General features: G+C 34.5%; 1 protein-coding gene across 8 annotated transcripts in view; it reads right to left on the bottom strand.

The window, feature by feature from the left end:
- Nucleotides 1-22028, bottom strand: part of TANK (TRAF family member associated NFKB activator) — an 88783-nt gene that overhangs the window by 26492 nt on the left and 40263 nt on the right. For 7 of the 8 annotated variants that reach the window (XM_059394071.1, XM_059394065.1, XM_059394070.1 and 4 more), the window contains 2 exons: nt 8694-8805; nt 7294-7412 (listed from right to left, as the gene is read on the bottom strand). In XM_059394071.1, the coding sequence (XP_059250054.1) occupies nt 7294-7412; nt 8694-8805 (231 nt within the window). The remainder of the gene's footprint in view (nt 1-7293; nt 7413-8693; nt 8806-22028) is intronic. The other variant, XM_059394066.1, reaches the window with a different exon arrangement.

Here is a 22028-nt window from a genome sequence, read left to right as displayed (position 1 = left end):
GAAGCTAGGATTTTATAAGTTACAGAAGCCCAGAGAGTAAAGCAGGGTTAAAGTTCATAACCTGTCTGCTGAAACTGTCATACACACAACTAGAGTAATACAGCAAATGTCTCTCACTGAAGTACCATCGATAGAATAAAGTAACAAAATGGTGGGAAGCATTTTGTCTTCTGTAGTCATGATTATGTCATTTTAAAAAGGTTATAGTAAATGAAATGCTCTTTCAAAATCCCAGTTTTAGCTAACTTAGTTAATTTATGTATATATGTATATACGTATGTATCTATGTATGTAATTTGGCACCCAAATGGGGCTTGAACTCATGACCCCCAAATCAAGGATCACATGCTCTACTGACTGAATCAGCCCGGCACCCCAGCTTTCAGTTTACATAATGTTCTTCAAAGTGGCCTGTAATAATTTTGATTCTTGCCTAGAAATTTTTTTTCCATTAAAATCTTGCAGAAAATCTACATATCTCCATAGATTACCAAAAATACGCATTTAAGAATATGTTTTCCTTTCTCTACTTGAACTAAATGTTGAGTCCCTGCAAGCCTATCTTCAGCTCACCAGGAATTTTTATTTTTAAATTAAGGTCCTACATGTTTTATCTGTACCATAAAATTATAATGTTTCATTTTATCATATAATTAAGACTTCTCATTGTCTTATAATGTTTGCTATTGCTTAACGTCTCTAAATCCTTGTTTCGCCAACTAGGTTATACAGTTCCTTAAAGGAGGTGGATCTTGTCTTACTCTTTTTTTGGCATTTCTGTCTGTGACTAGCAAGACTAGGCAAATAGGAGGAGTTCAAACACTTCTTGCCTAAATGACTGACAAGTGAATTTTTAGACATCATCTTTCTTCAAACATGACAGAGCCTCTGTATATACTAGAATTGCCAGGTACAGTGCATGTGATTTCCTTACTGTTAGCACTGATGGCAGCTCCACAGCTCCATCACTGTTTCACTCTTCTAGACCCACAAAATCTTTGGGCTCCTCAAAGCTACCATATCCACTGACCTAATCATAATGACAGGTAACATTAGAAATGTGCCAACTAACTGGCATCTTTCAGTAACAACTGCATTCTCTGTATTTTTATACTTTGGTTTCAAGCATGTAAGTCAGATGAAAAAAGACATGTATAAAGAATAAACTAGATATATATGCAGAAAATCAAAAGTAAAGCAAAAATCAGCTCTTTGGACACATAAACACATGAGCTCTATTTAAAATAGTTAGAAGTTCAAATAAACTCACACTATACTTTGTATCCTGGATCCTCAACTCTGAAATGACTTTACAACAATCAGTAATGCCATTTTTTTTTTTTTTAACTAAATCAAGACTTTAAGCCAGATGGCAGAGACAGTATCTTTGTTCTTCCAGTGGCTTGCAATGTCAGGTACACATGCAGTGCAGTAAATGAATGAGTGAAGAGAATTTACCACTATTACTGAATTCTTCTATGTATTCTATATTATTGCTCTCTACATATTTTCTTGCATCCAAATACTCTAATCCAGACTTTTGTGTAAGTTCCACAAAAATAAAAAATAGGATCGAAAGATGAGAGCACACAATATTTGTTAAACCCTGCGCAGCTAGAACAGTATTTAGTTTGACAACTTAAGTGCTTTCCAGAAGCAGAATTACAGAAATCTCTTATTTCCAAGATCTTAAAAGTGACCCAGTGTATTACAATCCTGGCTTTTAAAAAAAGTAAATTAAACAATACCAATTCATATTTACATTAAGACAGACAATTTGTTATTTAAATAACTGCTCTCATGACATGATACTATGTTTGACAATAGTGTTCTACAAATAACAGAGTAGTTTTGTGAAGAATAAGTATGTATATTTTTGTGTTATTTGATTTCCTACATATTCTCAAAAAATTTTAAAAATATTTTACTTATTTATTTGACAGACAGAGATCACAAGTAGGCAGAGAGGCAGGCAGAGAGAGGGGGGAAAGCAGGCTCCCTGCAGAGCAGAGCCCAACGCAGGGCTCGATCCAAGGACCCTGGGATCATGACCTGAGCTGAAGGCAGAGGCTTTAACACACTGAGCCACGCAGGTGCCCCCATATTTTCAATTTTTAAAATTGGCTACGAGAAAAGAGTAACAACAGGCAACAGTTTCTTGGTTCTTTAAAACACCGCTCAGCTATTCTCTGGAAAGTCTACATTCATGTTTAGAATTTTTGAAATTGTTCTTAAGAGGAGAAGCTATGGTATTTTTTTTCTTCTGAGATTAACAGTGATAGGATTCAGGAAGTTGAATTTACTATTAAATTCTGCCAAGGTCCTCTACTTTTTTTCACTAGTTTTTATCATATGAATTAAATATTACACCCCACACCCGTGCTCTTTGGTACCCTCTTCTGTATACCACAGTCTACAATCCCATGATACTTTTAAAATACATCTACAAAATCTCTGGTACTCTTCCTTTCAAGAAGAGGAGCTTATTTCCTTGCCTCTGGAGCATCTCTTAGCTTATTTCTACTGAGCAGAATAAAGTGAAGGAAAGGTAGGTGATTATTAGAGACTAAATCATAGAAAGCACTGAGGTTTCCTTCTTGCACTCTTGGATCTCTTACTTTTTTACTTTGAAGAAGTTATTGGCCAGGTTGTGAGGAAAGATCCACAGGGAGAAGTCTCCTGCCAACAGTCATGTCAGTGAGCCATCTTGGAAGTGGGTCCTTCAACGACACCAACCCTTTAGATGACTGAACCCTTTGCCCATGTCCTGACTTTAATCACATGAGATCTTGAACTAGAACCATCTAGCTAAGTGACTCTCAAATTTCTGACCCACAGGCCGTTGAGATAATAATATTTGTTGTTTTAAGCTGGTTAAGTTTGGGGGTAAAATTTGGGGTCCTTTATTGTATGATGGATGATGCAATGACCCTTCACCAAAATAATGTCTCATCAATAAAGACCGTGCAAACTTTGGTGGCGTACAAGAAGTGCAACTCAGGGGAACCTGGGTGGCTCAGTTGGATAAGTGTTCAACTCCTGGTGCTGCTTAGGGTTGTGATCTCAGGATGTAGGACTGAGCCCAGTGTCAGGCTCTGCACTGGGCATGGAGCCTGCTTGGGGTTCTCTCTCGCCCCCTGCTCCCCTCCCCCAACCCCGCCAAAAAAAAAAAAAAAAAAAAAAAAGAAGAAGTGAAACTCAGGTTTTCGTTAAATGTTCTCCTAACGCTCTGAACATATAAACAGAGTACTAAGGGTCATTCAATTATACAGGCTCTGCTGTCTTGACTTTTTTTTCTTTTTTTAAAGATTTATTTTTAGAAAGAGCACCCATGTGTATGTGCATGGCTGGGCACTGGTGGGGTGGAGAGATGATTTCAAGCAGACTCCCCGCTGAGGATGGAGCACTATGCAGAGCTTAATCTCACAAACCTGAGATCATGACCTGAGCCAAAATCAAGAGCCCGACGCCTAACTGACTGAACCACCCAGGCACCCCTTGACTTCTTTATGTCCTTTGAGAAGTCAAAGGATCCTTGCATGCTCTGTGTAGGAACACCATGAACAGAGGTTAAACTATAAATTTCATGTTTCCCAAATAAAATTTTCTAAAAGAGCTTCTTTCTCCTCAATATACCCGTTTCCTCCATTCTTTGTCTCATTTGCCAAGGCACTCAAAATTGGTATTCACCATAATGTCACAGGGTCTTTCCCCTGTGAAATATCCTAACCAAATCCTGAACAAAATATATAGTTTAAAGAAAACAAATCCTCAAACCACTCACAAAACTGAAGGAAATGACTGTGGGTGATTAGTAACTTTGTGTTATTGGTTCAAAGCCTATCTATTAACTTAGTAATTCATTACAGAGGCTACGCCAACTGATTGGGAATGTGATTTCTGGAAATCATTCAGTTTCTAAGAAGACCAATACTATAAAAGTATACTGAAAATAGAAAAAAAATGAACTATACCTTTATCTTAGCCATTTCTGCATCATGTCTTGCAGTTTTGTTTTTTTTTAATATTTTGTTTAATTATGAGAAAGAGAGAGAGAGAGCACAGGTAGGCAGAATGGCAGGCAGTGGTAGAGGGAGAATTAGGCTCCCTGCCAAGCAAGGAGCCTGATGTGGGGCTCGATCCCAGCACGCTGGGATCATGACCTGGGCCGAAGGCAGCCACTTAACTGACTGAGCCACCCAGGCATCCCAGTCTTGCAGTCTTTATATGGAGAGAAATACTTTTATAAAATCACAACTGATAACCAATATATTTCCTCATTTTGGAAAAACCCTGATGTATCCCAAATTGAAGTTCTTTAGGAACGGATTTCCCTTGTATTAACTAAAATTAATTATAACTCAGTATGTATAGATCAATATATATGCCAGTTGAAAAGATTTTTTTTTTTTTTTTTTTTTTTTAAAGATTTTATTTATTTATTTGACAGAGAGAAATCACAAGTAGATGGAGAGGCAGGCAGAGAGAGAGAGGGAAGCAGGCTCCCTGCTGAGCAGAGAGCCCGATGCGGGACTCGATCCCAGGACTCTGAGATCATGACCTGAGTCGAAGGCAGCGGCTTAACCCACTGAGCCACCCAGGCGCCCCAGTTGAAAAGATTTTAATTTCAATTACCTAATTAGGCAGTATTTTTCTAAATGAAGCATAACTTTACAATATACAGCCAGCTCTCAAATATTCAATAAATCCAATTTATTCATTCTTTTAGAATATATTTACTCTTCTTTTTAATTTGTTATATATTTAGTGCTCATGAGCAGTTTGGCTCCAGATATATAAAGATTAAGAAAGCTGAAACACAAGACAGTTAATTTTTATTTTTATTAAATGGTTACAGTATAAGAAGACTGAGTTGATGAGTTATTCAAAGTATTAAATATGTGGCTGTCAGATAAATGTTTCTCTCACTAGTAAAGATCATTAGGAGAACTCACTGAACTTAGATTTATTTCTTACTTGGAACTTTTTTTCCCTCTATTGTCTGTCTACAAATTAAAGTTACAATTGATGCAACATTATTTCTTTAGAAATAAGTCATGTCTGACATAATTTCTGTTACTTATATTTAACGTTAACTCAGGTGTCTAGAAATATATTTTACAAACAAAAGATATCTTATAAAAATAAAGCAAATGTATTTTAAAAAAGAATTCTGTTGAAGTCAATGCTTACTGACTGAAAAATAAACTCTAAAGCTTTCATAAGCAATGACAAATTAACCAAATAGAAAATAAATGAAATTATTAACATATCTAAGAGCCTTTTACATCATCCCATTTGTTCTAAGCAAGACTAATCTTTTCAAAAATACCTTCTCTATACTTTGAACTAGAGATGCTAGATAATAATCTTCAAAGAAATATTATAATTGGAATATAGGAATTTTGAATGAAGATTAATGGTAAATGGTAAATAATATTTAGAAGTCCCTGAAACAGGGAAGTAGAATGATAGTTTACTTAAGCACTAAATTTGTAAGTTGCCATTGTACAGTAGTTCAATTATTTTGTAATATACTATAATAGACCCAATCATAAAATTGCATTTCAGAAGTCAGAAGTCACTGTTTCTGAATCTTATTTTTGCAAAATAAACCTAAACATATTCCAGTGCCAGGGTTTCTTGTGTTTATCAGCATTTTCAGATAAATGGAAACTGCAAAGGGGAGGGGGAGAGATGAATGATCCAAATAAAAAAACAAGAATGATTAAAAAAAAAAAATAGAAACAGGAGATACTTTAGAGAACTTCCCATTCTAAAATTTTTATACAGAGAAATGTATCTAGATATATTTGATGTTAAATGAAAACAAGTTAAGATAGTCTTAGTTATGGGCCTGGTAATTGAATAATCTTGGCACGCAAAACTAAAATCTTCTACCTTACCTAGAAGAAATGAAATAAACAGAGCATTCTTGACTTACTTGGTCTTGCAGATGTTAAGAATCCTCATTTACTGGGAGATCTTATTTTATTCAAAAGTGGTTTCATGCTACTAAAACCTAACTCATTAAAAAAATTCCTTTTTAAACATAACATTTCAATGATTCATAAAAAGAGGGAGAAAAATGCATCTGTATGTCTACTACCTTGATTTAACAAGTGTTAACATTTTGCTTCAGCTCTTTTCTCAAAAAAAAAAAGAAAAGAAAAGAAAAAAAAGTTGTAGATAAAACTGAAGCCCACTTTATTCCCTTCCAGAATCACACTCTTCTTTCTCCAATTGTAGAGGTGATCATTTTTCTAAAAAAGTGGTGTAACTTTCCTTTCCATGTTTCTACACTTCGACTACATACTTAAGTTTTTATAAATAATGTCATTTTGTATTTCAAAAAATTTACATAAATTATTCCCATTTTATCATTTTATAATTTCTACTTTTTATTCAGCACTGTTTCTGAAATCTAGGCATACTAATATATATTTAGTTAATTTTAATTTTTCTAAAGTGTTTCTCATAAAGGTGTTATTCTGCTACTGATGGATGTTTAAGCTGTGTTTCTAAGTAATGTAGCTTGAACATCTTCTATATATCTCCTTGCAGATATAGAATGTTCCTTTTATACTGTTTCTTTTTGCTTAAACTGGTTAGGTGGATATTTTTAAAAAAATTAAGCATAAGCAATTGAAGAAAAAAACCAGAGTGTTGTTTCTAACTCAGAATCATCTATGCCTTACTATCTACCTTTAGTTAAATGCCTATGATACAGAAAAGAAAATACCAGGAAACATGAAACAAACCTAAGCCTTTATTTTACTTGGAAATAGTGCTTCTATTTAGAAACATTGTAAGTCATTTGTTTGTGTATAAACAGAATTTCTGTTTAAATTCCGATTGTGGGGGTGCCTGGGTGGCTCAGTGGGTTAAGCTGCTGCCTTCGGCTTAGGTCATGATCTCCGGGTCCTGGGATCGAGCCCTGCATCGGGCTCTCTGCTCAGCAGGGAGTCTGCTTCCCTCTCTCTCTCTGTCTGCCTTTCTGCCTGCTTGTGATCTCTCTGTCAAATAAATAAAATCTTAAAAAATAAATAAATAAAAATAAATTCTAATTGTGGATCTACCTCAGGAAAATAAAACAAGATGCATTATGTATTGGCATCTGAATGTTGCTTTTTGCAGAAGTAATGTTAGGATTGGAAAGATCTTGTCCACCTTCTCCCCTGTTTCTGCCCACCCAAATTTGACAGAATACTGACTGAATAATTCAGGAAATCTGTGGAACCTGATTTCTCATTTCTTATTTCCTTTAGGGAATAAACCAGCAATGCAGTCTACCTTTAATTCTTTTTCTCTTGGTATTCCTGATTTTACTTTATCATGTGGCTGCTCAAGAGTCAAATTATTCTTCCTTGCTTCACTGTCTTCAAGCAGGGGAACATTGCCAAAACTGTTATCTGCAAGACAAAAACCTCTTGGATATAAGTAGAGAACCCCTGTCTTTGGTAGCACCTGGAAAAATAAAAACAAACCAAAAACCCTAATTTTAAAGAGATTTTAAACTATGAGCTTCAAAAATCTTTAGAAAATTACTTTGACAATTTAAATATTCCCATTTAGATTTTTTTCATTCCCACTAAATACACAGAACTCCCACTCCCAAAATAAGCGGTGTTAAAAAATACCGAGAATTTAGTTTTCTAAATCTTTCTAAGTCTTTGCAACTTAGTATCAACAATAGCAATTAAACTTTTAATAAGCCATATTTCCAGGTATGTATCCCTTGTTTAAGATAATTATTTGCATAACTACCCCATACTTACTCTAGGAAAATTAGAATGGGCAGACATGGCAAAAATAAATAAATAAAAGCTGCCCACCACTTTTATGACCTGTGAATTATTCCTATTAACATTTTGGTCTGTATTTTATCCCAGTTTTCCTTTTTCTATACATATAAATTCAAATAAGAATTTTTTACACACATAAAATTATATATATTTTTTATCCTGCTTTGTTCATTCTTCTATATATTATGAATATGCCTTATGTTAGTAAGTTAACATCTATTATCATCACTTTTTCATGGCTACATAGCTGTTCGTTATGTGACTAATTTAATTGTTGACCACTTCTTTATTTATACTTTTCCATTATTAGAAATTTTATTGTTATAAGCATCCTTATATACATGTCTTTGAGTTCTTGAACAAGTATTTTCTATGACATATTTTTAGGACTTGAATTTTTCATTTAAAAGGCACAATCAGGGCTTCTGGGTAGCTTAGTCATTAAGTGTCTGCCTTTGGCTCAGGTCATGATCCCAGGGTCTGAGATCAAGCCCCACGTTGGGCTCTCTGCTCCATGGGAAGCCTGCTTCTCCCTCTCCCACTCCCCCTGCTTGTGTTCCTGTGCTCTCTCTCTCTGTCAAATAAATAAATTAAAAAAACAAAAAAACTTAAAAAAAAAAAGGGTACAGATATCTAAGAAAGTTTTCCTATTTACTGGTCTTCTAGGAGGTTTCATCAACTTAAAGTTCTATAATATATTATAGGTGAATGTTCATTTCCCCATAACCTGCAAGTATCCATTTATTAAATAAAAATATGTAACTGCACCAAAGTTATTAAAATATCAGAATTACTGAGAAACAATGGAGAAATAAAAAAGAAAAACTTGATTTCCACTTTTCTTTTCAAGAGGTTCAAAAAATACATAAAAAATTAATATGAACATACCTTGACTGGAATTCACAAGAAATAACTGTGATTTTAGCTTGTCAATAATAGTTTGTTGAAGTGACAGCTGTTCCTGTTGCTCACGTATTCTCTGCTCATAGTTCTCAGTCTGCTGACATAAAAACCAGTTAGCCTGATATTTACTGACAGATATGTATGTACATACATTTACTGTCCATTAATAATTAATTACATATAGATATGAGTTGCCCTACTGCCATTCCCAGGTATTGAGCACATTATCTGTGAACTAAAAACTGGTTCCAACAGTGTATTAATAGTCATTATAAACATCACTAATTAAAAACCCTTAAAACACTGTAAAATTTAAAAAATCATCTTAATTAAAGAAATTTCAGTTAATAGTTCAATGTATGGTTTCTTGGTTCTTCGGTTACGATAAAAATTGTAATTTAGAATTCAGTCCTTGATGACAACAACAAAAAAGCATAAATGACAAAATGAATGCTATATTATTCTATAAAAATACCTATTAACTTAAAAAATGTTAAGGTTTCATTGCTTTTAAATAAACAGTTTTGAATTTGTATGTAGAGTTTAAAACCACAAAGGAAGTAGCATAACTGAGACCCTATGAAAATCAAAGGAGTAAGTACAAATTATGAAATTATATTGATCAGAAACTTCTTTTCTCAGATTAAGTTTTATGAAGTCAAGAGAATATGTGGTTAATCCTTATTGGATATCTTAAAATCATAGTTTCCCTTATATTTTTAACCCTTTTGTCTTGCTGTATTATTGCAGTGGTTGTGAGAATTAAGCAATGAAAGAAGATAGCAGTTTGCATTGGAGAATAACAGACGTTAACAAACCTTTGAGCAAATATTAAAATGTTGTATTACAATTACCAAATTAGTACAAAGTCTTAAAAATATATTACCAACCAATAATAGAGAATTCTTTATCAATTTTTATCATTTGTGCAACAATGACTAAACTGTAAATTCCCTGGATGTAAAATAGGGTCCTAACAATCTCAGAATGTTCTTTAGTAGATACTAAATACTTGATTTTGAGGGGCACCTGAGTGGCTCAGTTGGCTAGGTATCTGCCTTTAGCACAGGTCATGATCCCAGCGTCCTGGGATGGAGGCCTGCATTGGGCTACCTGCTCAGCTCAGCAGGGAGCCTATTTCTCCATCTCCCTCTGGGGCTCTCCCTGCTTGTGCTCTCTCACTCTCTTAAATAAATAAATAAAATCTTAAAAAAATATTTGATTTTGAATTCAATTTTTATCAAAGTTCAAAATTAGTGAAATTATTATTTTCAGAGACCAATAAGCTTAAAAGTTCTTTATAAATTACACAGCTGTTCCTAGTTTCCCAAAATAAATTAGCTTACGAAATTAAAGCAAAATACCACATTTTCCCAAATAAAGGGTGAAATATTATAGTTATACACTTCAAACAAGAATAACTGACAGAGCTGCTAAGTAACTCAAGTGGTTTGTTTCTTTGCATGTTTCCCGAGAGTAGTGTTATATAACTTGATACCCCCCACAGAACTCTGCAAAGTAACTTATACATAGTAAGTACATCCTTGTACTATGTATATAGTACATGCTTGATGGAAAAAAAGAAGGAAATAAAGAATCCAAGTTAGAAAGAAAAAGAAGTCTAATTTTATTTTTATAAATAGAAGAATGTATGTTGTGTGTCCATCTGGGCCATATGACCTGTGATTATGAGTCTCAGAACAAAACCTTAAATACCAGGGCCATGCCTCTTACAACAAGACATCTTATTCCTATATAACTTTATAATCAAAACCCTAGAGTGAGCAGGTTGACTGAAAGGATTTAAAGGTCTATAGCAAATTCTGTAATAGCTTAAATTTACCTGGGCTACACAGAACCACCAGGCTGAGGAATCAGCAAACATGCTGATATTACTTCTTCAGAATCTACTTCTGCGTATTTACAACTTTCTCCAAAGAACTCAAAGTTCTTCATAAACACTGACCAATAATTGCCCATTCTTTAACTACATTTCGATAGGTAAAAATATTTTACCATCCAAACACTAAGTAACCAGTACAGAAAACTTAGCAATCACAGGCCCAGAATAAGTGTGTAAGTTACTCAAACCTCAGCTCATTCTCCTTCTACTATGTGTTTTTTTCCCCCACCTTCATGGAAAACCAAAGGACTTGTATTTTCTTTTGGAACCAACTCAAAAGGCTCTACCAGGTAATATTCATCTTTTAGTCTCTGGCTTAGAAACATATTTTAGCACACCTACATATAAAATAGTGTAGTAAATGAATAACGCTGAAAATGTATTCATTGGCTGAGAAAAAAGTTGAAGTTTTGAACTATGTCTTAAACTACTTAATAAAGTACTTTATAAACTCCAGCAAACTTGTAATAACTTAAACACTGATATTCTGGAAGTTCAGTGGGGGGGAAAGAATAGCAATGGTCTTTGTTTTCTAACTGCTTTTTACACATACTTACATTATAGCAATTATAGTATTCTAGTCTAATTATATTTCTGATTTTGCTTTAGACTATGACCTCTTCAAGGGTAGAGGCTATTTTCTTCTGGTACCTCTAGAATACAGCACAGTGGCTGGCAAATGAGATGCTCAGTAAATACTAGTGGAATAAATAGACAATAAGTTGTTAATTAAGTTGTTAAGTATCAGAGAAATAGACATGACTTCAGAAGTTACCTGAAAGAATGGAGAAAAAGCTTTGCTTATATTTTATAAAGGAAACAGGAGAAATGGAGACAGGTCAGTAGGTGAATAAGACAAAAGGAAATTAAGTTTGAAAAATGGGCACAAAAGACAGGCAATATCGAAAGTTTTTTGATTTTTTGGTTTTCTTTTTGGAAAAAAGGGAAGCTTACATCATTAGCAAAAAAGTACCAATTCAAGAAAAGAAAATACATATTTAGAAAATAGTATAAAGATTTTGACCACAAGGTTATGAGGGAAAGTTCAAAAGAAGATATTGTATCAAACTGGGAAAGAGCAGAAATAAATTTGTTTTATATATGTGTGTATATATATATACATTTGTTATATATATATAAACTGAAACAGTAAGGTTTTTTCTTTTTATTAAATGCTTTTGTTCACTGAACAGATCTGAATAAACTTACAACTTGAAAGGTCCTTTTTAAAGGTCAGATAATCGTATTGTCACAGTATTTTTAAAAAAAACAATACAATTACAAACCAAGTAGATTGCAGCCCTATCAAAGACCTCACAAAACAGAAAAATCACTAACAACCACATTGAAAATGTACAACAGCAATGTCTTGTCAACACTTCTGTACAGAGCACAGACATGACAGCTAAAACAGACAGAAGAGAAGATGCTTTTGACAGCCAGTGTGTGTGAATGATTCTTTGAGTCAGATGGCAGCAACAAGTTACCAACTAGGAGATCTGCATGACAACTAACCATCCATCTGTATCAAACACCATCTGGCCAAGATGACTCTGGCTTCTGTGTATTTGACATGCCTTCCAATTCCAAAGACTAGCAAAACAAGTGGTCTACCAGCATCTAAAGAGGTAAACAGGTACTTAGGTACTTGTGCCATAATGTACTCTGCAGTCTTTCTTAGTGTTCAAAAGCAAAACTTAAAACAATGCTGATCAATACAGTAGTCATTTTTTATTTATTAAAAATGGTTGTCCATACATGTCCTTCCCTGGTCATAAACAAAATAAAGCTTATCTTTAGAACTGCCCCTTTATCCAGGGAAAATTTCAATTCATCTTCAAAACTAAGGCAGCATATTCTCTATAATTTTGGATATACAGCTGCTCAAGTTTTCATGGGTTTCATAAATATTAAAAGAGTTCTATAAATTGAATTTTTTTTTCCTACTGCTGACACTGAAAACTGTCATTTTTTTGTATTTCTCAAAGCACTTATTTCCTAGATGGAGGAACAAAAGTTCAAGTGCCCCTCATCATCAATGATACTTACAAAAGGTCAAACATCATCTCTTTTCATCCTCAAGAACTAATCTCAATATTCTCAAAAATACCATTGTTTTCCTATTTTCTTCTGGTATAAAGACAACAGGAATTAAACAAATTGAATTGGTTAAAAAAAGAATCTTAATTTAAAACCTTTCAGACTGTTCCAAGATTAACAAAGAGAACAAAAGCTTTATAGAAGGCTATCATAAATGCTCTCAACAAGGAAACTCCACAGTTCATGAGATAGACAATTAAACAACGACTGTCCCAATATGCAACACTTCAATCACAAACTACCTTATCTTGAAACTCTGGGTAAACTAAATATCGACTTCAATTTTAAGTAAAAAAAAAGAGAGAGAGAGAGATTGTATAGGATTAACAACTCAGAGATCCTGGTTTACACAGCTTATTCTTCAACCATTCTCTGCTATAGTTTCTTATAACCTAGTTATATTCCCCCCCCACCCCAGGGTCCCCAGTCCCATAAAAAATTACCTAGACTGCAATTTGACAGATCAGATAATCAATCTGATTATCTACTATTTAATGACAGTGCTGCCACCAATTTCTCAGCATGTCAAATGATAAAGAATGAAAAACTATTTTTATTTTATGATCTTGTGTTCTGGTTCTGATTAATTTACTTAGTTTCTCTGAGCTTTGGCTTCTTTTTTTCTGAAATGAAAATGGTATTTGCCTGAAGAACCGAAGAAAATGTTGTGTATAAATTATCTGGAACATAGTAAGCTTTTTGCAAATGTTAGTTCCTTTCCTTTAATAATGAGCAAGATATCTATATAATATCTGTTAGCATAATATGCAGTGTATGCATCCATTAACTAAAGCTTTGATTACCACTGAACATGGATAATATGTCATATTATATACATTATATTATATATATATAATATTATAACCTCCCCATGCTCTAAGCCAGTTTTCTCAGTCTTTCTTCTAGTTCACTGTAACCTAGGACTCTGAAGTTTTTTTCTGAGAAAGAATTGTGGTACCTCCATTGAATCAAAAACATTTTGTCAAGCAAAAAAACCAAGAACCCCAGCTGTCCCCGGTTGTTCAAAGTTTACAAAGAGAAAAAAAATAATAAAAAATGATTAAGGAACAATTAACGGCTGTTAAAAACTACAAAAGCAGCACATTTGTTGAGAAAATACGAAACAACAACAAAATGTCTACCATCACGTCCACAACAAAACCCCACACATGTACAAGGTAAAAGTGAGTCTCTTCCTTAACTGTGACTTCCATTCCTTCTCAGAGTTAATTACTGACACTTTGGTATGTACTCTCTCAGAACTTCTGTGCACATATATATGTATCTTACTTTTCAAAAACTGAACTATTTCGTAACCAAAATTTTCAACAATACATTATCATCATATGGTCATTTCACTGAACATTTACTATGTACCAAAATCAGAGTGTTCTATTTTATTTTAGTTCTTTAAATCTGAGTAGATTATCTCCCACATTTCATAGGTGAGAAAAGAAACATAAAGAGGTACAAAGTAACTTGACCAATGTTTCTCAGTAGGCAGTGGAGCTGGGATTTGAATTTAGATTTGCCTGACCACCAAAGTCCAAGTCCCTAAATAACCACTATGGCATATGGTGTAAGTATATCCAGTTCTACCAAGATTCTCTTTTTGCTAAATACTTTTTTCTTCATCTCATCTGAAGTGGTAGGTTATATACCAGACTATCAACTTTCTCCTTCTAACCCAGACCTCTTCTCTGAGGTTTCTAGGTCTCTCTTCTAGATCTATGTGGCCAAGTGTTGTTGGGAAAGCATTTCAACTTTTACATATTCGGAACTGATAATCTCCTCTCCCCAACTTCTCTTTCTCCCTGCCACCCTAGTTCCCTGCAAAATCAAGTCCTTCGCACTTCCTTCTCTGTATATGGCGCCATTATTTATCTACCCACATATCTACTATCTATCAAGAAAGCTGGAACAATCCTTCACATCTACTTGTTCTATAGTCAATCCATTACCAAGTATCAATTTTAATCTTATATCTCTCTCAAATCTACCCACTTTTTTAAATCTCCAATGTCGCTATCACCATGCAAGAATTAACTTGCTTTAATTAACTACTTCAATAACCTCACACTACATGCCTTAAATGTATCAACCAATCCATTCTCTGGACTGTAGCCATTGTGTTTTGCAAAATGCATAGGTAATCATAACACCCATTCAGTCCTCCCATCCTTCCCCCATAAATATCTTTAACCGTTTTCTACTGCTTTCAAAATACAGAACCAAAAATCCTTAATATAGCCTCTAAAAACCCTACACAGTCTTGCCTAATTCTTCTCATTACACATTTCCCTTATACTTTAAATTCTTCTAGGCCAATGGGTCTTTATAACACACGTCCTTATACCTGCAAAGGACCCCAACCCTGCCCTTTCAAAAATCAGTTCATAAAGACTATCTTCTCTGACTTCCTAGATTAGGTCAAGTCCCTAACAGATGTTCTAATAGCAGTTCACTTTTCTTCCTAATACTTATCAGAGTTTGATAATTTACATTTATGAGATTTCTTGACTAGTCTCGGTTTTACTAGATATACCACCATTCCATGAAGCAGGGAGCATGTACGCTTATCATTATGGACTCAGTATTTAGAACAGTCCCTGATACAATACACTGAGTAGCTGCTCAGACTATCTTTGAATGAACATCGTAATTTAAACATTCCCTATTATTAAAGGATCTTCTTGAATTTGTATCTTAGCATACCTGCCTAAAAGTTTTGACAGGACATATTTCGGGAACAAAGGACACAAATATTTTAAATTTTGATAGGAAGAAAATAAGTCTATGGCAAAGTACTGACGATGTACAATAGAAAAAATAAAACTTCAGTCAGAAATGGCCAGAAGCATCTTTATTCTGATACCAGCAGCTTCTGTAGAAAAAAACAAGCTCCATTCCCATGGACACTTTATACAGAAATTTTGGGGACCAAAGAAAGGAAAAAAGAAGAGTGGTAAACAATGAAGCCACTCACATCTTAAGTGAAAGTAAAGGCATTATTAAATAAAATAGAACCTATAATAAAGGAATATTATGCCTTCATACAATCCTAGAAAACATGTTCTACAAGCTTTTAGAGGTAACATAACCCTGCCACTTTACATTTCAGATGGGTCAAGACTATGGATAAAGCAATCTGACAAAACAATCCTTAATGGCTTAACATTTGTTGTCACACAAATGTTTAGATCTGGGACACCTGGGTGGCTCAGTTGGTTAAGCGACTACCTTTGGCTCAGGCCATGATCGCAGGGTCCTGGGATTGAGCTCTGCATTAGGCTCTCTGCTGAGCGGGAGAGTCTACTTCTTCCCTCCCCTCTGCTCCTTACCCCAGCTTATGCTCTGTATCAAATAAATAAATAAAATCTTTATCTGTAATTTATGACAAAAAATACATGGTGAAATTTAGTCTTATTCGAGGATTTCATCTTAGACTCATTGGTTAGTCAGTAAGGCTCTTGGTAAATGAGATGGCTCTAAATATTCTGTATCATTCACTTTTCTCAGCAGTACAAAAAAAGGGAATTTTCTTTGTAAGCACCTGAACTATCTTATAATTAAGAGATTTCTACCTCTGTATACAAGACATTGCTGAATTTTCACTTTTAAATAAGAACTGGCAAGAAGAGACAAGTATGTTATATTCCACATTTCCTTCTAAAATTTTTTTTCAAAAAATATTTTATTTTGGGGCGCCTGGGTGGCTCAGTGGGTTAAAGCCTCTGCCTTCGGCTCAGGTCATGATCCCAGGGTGCTGGGATTGAGCCCTGCATCAGGCTCTCTGCTCAGCAAGGAGCCTGCTTCCTTCTCTCTCTCTGCCTGCTTCTCTGTGATCTCCGTCTGTCAAATAAATAAATAAAATCTAAAAAAAAAAAAAAAAAAAAGATTTTATTTTGAGAAAAAGAAAGTGCATAAGTGGAGGGAGGAACAGAGGAGGGAGAGAGAGAATCGACAGCAGACTCCATACTGAGTGCAGAGCCTAATGCAGGGCTTGATCCCAGGACCCTGAGATCATGACCTGAGCAAAATCAAGAGTCAACTGCTTAACCAACTAAGCCACCCAGGTATCCCTGTTGGCACCCCATTTTCTTTTTACATAATGCAAAGATCTTGGGAAAAGCAGGAGATCAGCTGTAGGAAGTTTTCTGAAAATTCGTTTATAAATATGGTAATCTGATTTTAAATGGCAACCAGTTTTAAAATTTCAAAATGTTTTATTTATTTTATTACTGATCTTTCTCATAAAAAGATGGCCAAAGAATCAAGAAAGGATACTTAACTCTTTATTAAATGTATTTGGTTTTTTCCATAGAACAGTGGCAGAAATAGATGAAAAGCAACCTGGTATAAGTAAGAAAGCTGATTAAATATTTTAAGCCCACATTATGGACTCCTGTGATATTTGATATTCTCCAGCAACTTTAGCCTAGTCAGTCAAAAGATGTGGCAAAGATTGTTAATTATTCCTCCATATACATTTTTGTTTTTTCTTGGAACACAAGCAGGGGGAATGGGACAGGGAGAGAAGCAGGCTTCCTGCTGAGCAGGGAGCCCCCCAATGGGGGTTGAATCTCAGAACCCTGGGATCATGACCTGAGCCAAAGGCAAATGCTCAATGACTGAGCCACCTAGGTGCCCTATTTTTGTTTTTTCTTTCAGTAATATAGACTTTTACCTGGACACATGGTCATCCAGTTGAGAATATATTTACAGCCATATGACCATATGTCTAAGTTCTGTTCACAGGATGTGAACAGAAGTGACCTATACAAATTTTGAACTGCATATTTAAAAGAAAGCTATCTGCTCTTCCATGCTTCTCTCTGTTCTCACTGGCAGGGAAATGTTAACAAAGTAGAATGGCCACTGCAATCCCAGAGAGGGAAACCACAGTTTAAGGATGGTAGAGCTACCTTATCATCCCTCGCTACTCAACTTTGGGCTGCTGCATGAGAGGATAAACGTCTGTCTTATCTAAGCACAGTATTTTTTGGTCTGTTAACAGCTTATTCTGGACAGTAACTAATTCAAGGACCAAGCCAACTCTACCATAGCACTATATAAGAGTTTCTTCTCTTATTCTGTAAGCATTTAAAAGCTGTTCATGTCAGGGGCTACTGTGATTAAAATATCCCTCTACTTTGGAGCAATCAGAAGTCCTCTTAGCATGGGTAACATATGAATGCTTATAACTAGGCAACATATAGAATAAGCGATATCAGATTATGAACCTTTTAAGTTCATGCTCTATGTTTTATTTATCTTTGAATAACTAGCATTTATTATATACCTGGGACATCATAAGTTATAGGATGAATGAAAGAAAAATTAATAACAAGCATTATACTCAAGCCTCCTTTCCTAAGAGGTGTATAAATCACAAAGTAAGAATTCATCCAAGAAAAGAGGAACTTGAAATAGGTTATTCACAGTAATGGGAAGAACAGTTTGAATACCTGGAATGGGCTGTGATTTAGCTAGATTACTAAAACAAATCTGGATTCTGATAAACCTAGTTTCAGTATACATTCTGCCATGTTGGCTGAAAAAAATTAACTTATTTCCGAGTCTCAGTTTCTTCATTTGAAAATGGGCTATATCTACTTTGCCAGGCTAGGAGGATTTAAACACGAAGTATGTGAAACTTGTAAAATATATTCATTCAGTGAATGATAACTTTCCTTTCTGTTTTATGATGTAATATAAATTTAGGGATTGAATAAAGAGGAGGATGCAACTGGATCAGCATTATCTGGGGTTACATGACATTTCAGTATGGAGTAGAATAAAGGCTATCCTGGAAGGAAAAGGTAGGAACAGTTATGTTCTTAAATGAGAGATTCTAATACAATTTAATGGCATGGTGGGAAGAGTGTCTAGATACAACAGTGGAAAATTTGGTATTGAACTAAAAAAGAAAAACTACTTAGGGTCCAGGGAAAGTAAATATACTTGATGATCAATACCAGGATGCTAATAATAGAATGAGAAACCATTCTTTGAAATTTAAGTGAGGTAATTAAGGATAAATAAAAGGCAGTATAATTCTCCAGAGCAGTTTGTAAAACTCATTACTCCTCTGAAATGATACAGATGAGGAAAAATTAGTGAAGGTCTGGGGATTCCGTTTAATAGCCTTCCAAGTAACAATGTTTTATATATAAAACATTTGCTTGACAGAAGGCTCTTAAATGGATGTAGCACATTGACTTCTTAAACAGGAGTCTTAAACTGAGTTCTTGAATTGTACTTTCTCATAGAAATACTGAGAGAACTGGCTTGGAGTATGAACAACTAAGTTGTAAAAGGCTGGTGAGTTTCTACAAAAAGATGAACAGCAATAAAACAGCTAGTAAGAGAATCCAGGCTACACCCATTCTTTTTTTTTTGGTACCAAAATTTTTTTTTTAAAAGTTGTGGCAAAATACATACATAAAATTTGCCATTTTAACCAATCTTAAGTGTCCACAGTATTATGTGTGTGGCATTATGTATATCACAATGTTGTGTAATCATCACCACAAACTATCTCCAGAACTTCTTCCTCTTCCTCAACTGAAACTCTGTACCTTTTATTTATTATTATTTTTTAAAATATTTTATTTATTTATTTGACAGAGAGAATCACAAGTAGATGGAGAGGCAGGCAGAGAGAGAGAGAGAGGGAAGCAGGCTCCCTGCTGAGCAAAGAGCCTGATGCGGGACTCGATCCCAGGACCCTGAGATCATGACCCGAGCCGAAGGCAGCGGCCTAACCCACTGAGCCACCCAGGCGCCCAACTCTGTACCTTTTAAACACTAACTCTCTGTTCCCTTCCCTCAGCCTCTAGAAACCACCCTACCACTTTCTGGCTCTATGATCTGACTACTCTAGGTACCTCTTATAAGTAGAATCATCTATATGTCATTTTGTGACTGTCTTATTTCATTTAGCATAATATCTTTAAGGTTCATCCATGCTGTACTATGTGTCAGAATTTCCTTCTTTTAAAGGCTAACTAAATTCCCCTGTATGTATATACTGCATTTTGTTTTTGGGGTATATACCCAGAAGTGGAATTGCTGAGTCATATGGTAATTCTATGTTTATTTTTTTGAGGAAATACCATATATTTCCCACAGTGGCTATAACACTTTACAGTTCCATCAGCAATGTACAAGAATTCAAACTTTTCCATATCTTTGCCAATACAATGGGTATGAACTTGCATCTCACTGTGGTTTTGATTTGCATTTCCCCAATGGCTAATAATGCTGAGGATCACTTCACATACTTACAGGTCATTTGTACAACTTCTTTGGAGAATGTTCATTCACACACTTTGCCTTTTTTTAATACTGGTTTTGTTGTTGCTGTTGAGCTGTAAGAGTTTCTTTATATATTCTAGATATCTATCCCTTATCAAATATATAATTTACAAATATTTTCTCACATTCCTTGGCTGCCTTAATTTTGATGATGTCCAGTTACCTAATTTTTCTTTTGTTGCCTAATCTTTTGTCCGCTAAATCCAATGTCTAGAAACTTTCTATTATTTCTTCGAAGAGTTTTATAATATTAGCTCTTACATTAGGTTCTGGTTTGAGTTAACTTTTGTATATGGTGAAAGGAAAATCCAATCCATGAACACAGAATTTTCTACAATTTGTTGATGTCTTTCTTTTTTCAGCAGTGTTTTGTAATTTTCAGTGTATAAGTCTGTTACCTACTTCGCTAAGTTTATTAAGTATATCAATATATACTATATTAAGTATATTAATTATACTATATAAAGTATATTATTTATTTTGATGATACTGCAAATGGAATTTTCTTAATTTCTTTTTCAGATTGTTTAATATTAATGTATAGAAAATCCTACTAATTTTTGTGTGTTGATTTTGTATCCTACAATTCTGCTGAATTTATTCGTTCTAACAGGTTTTGATGGAATCTTTAAGAGGTTTTCTACAAAGACATCATTTTATATATAACTTTCCAATCTGGATACTGTCTTCCTTGCCTAATTGCTCTGGGTAGGAATGTTGAAATATTTCCTTCTATTCCTGATTTGTTGAGTGTTTTTAAAAGGTTTTAAAAGGGTCTGAATTTTGTCAACTGCTTCTTCTGTATCAATTGAAATGATCATGTGGTTCCCCTTCCTTCATTTTGTTAAAGTGGTGTACTCCACTGACTAGTTTTTTATGCCAAAACATTTTTGCATTACAGGAATAAATCTTACTTGGTCAAGGTGTATAATCCTTTTAATATGCTGTTGAATTTCCTATCATTTTGATGAGGATTTTTGTATTGATATTCATAAAAAATAATTAGTCTGCAGTTTTCTTGCAATGTCTGTGTATGGGTTTGGTATGAAGGTTATGACGACCTCATAGAGTACATTAAGAAATGTTCCACCTTGTTCAATTTTTTGGAAGAGTATGGGAAAGACTACTGGTACTTCCTCTTTGAATGTCTGGCAGAATTTACCACGAAGCCACTGGGTACTAGGCGTTCTTTGTTCGGAACTTTTAAATGACTGCCTGCCAATCAGCTCCCCTGAGTAATCTTACATTTGAATTCAAAATTTCCACATCGGGGCACCTGAGTGGCTCAGCTGTTAAGCGTCTGCCTCTGGCTCAAGTCATGATCCCAGGGTTCTGGGATCGAGCCCTGTATCGAGCTTCCTGCTCCACAGGGAGCCTGCTTCACCCTCTCCCACTCCCCTGCTTGTGCTCCCTCTCTTGCTATGTCTCTCTCTGTCAAGTAAATAAATAAAATTTTAAAAAATAAATAAATAGAAGTCTCTTAAAAAAAAAAAGAGAGACTTTCTCTGCCTTTCCCCTCTGCCCTTCACTCCCAAAATAAATAAGTAAAATCTTAAAAAAAATTTACAGTGTGTATAAAAATAATGGAAGACAATGGTATTGGAAGAGAGACAGACACATAGAGATCAGTAAAACAGAATAAAGAATTCAGAAACAGACTCACCCTTAAAAAAAATTTTTCAAATCAAATCAAGTAATAATTTCCTTTACCAAAATCACCACTCAGAGCCTTTGCTCTAATTTTCATACTGTAAGTTTGAGAGCTTGTCTGTATCATTTACTACTAGAGATTCTAGCTTGTTTTACTTTAAAGTTCAATTTCATTTCTGGGAGTAGTTAGATTCGAACAAATTAGTGATTTACACTTGGCATATCAGATTCTATAATTCAAAAAACAATAAATGTTTCATAAAATAAAATCCCAAGAAATGTCAAAAGGATATAGGTCTTTCTGGAATAACATTTTAGAAAAAAGTTAATTTAAAAAAAAAACAATG

This window comes from Mustela nigripes, chromosome 3 (genome assembly GCF_022355385.1).
Source record: "Mustela nigripes isolate SB6536 chromosome 3, MUSNIG.SB6536, whole genome shotgun sequence".
Classification (NCBI taxonomy): Eukaryota; Metazoa; Chordata; class Mammalia; order Carnivora; family Mustelidae; genus Mustela; species Mustela nigripes.
Note: the sequence above shows the minus strand (reverse complement) of the source record. Positions and strands in the feature narration are given on the sequence as shown.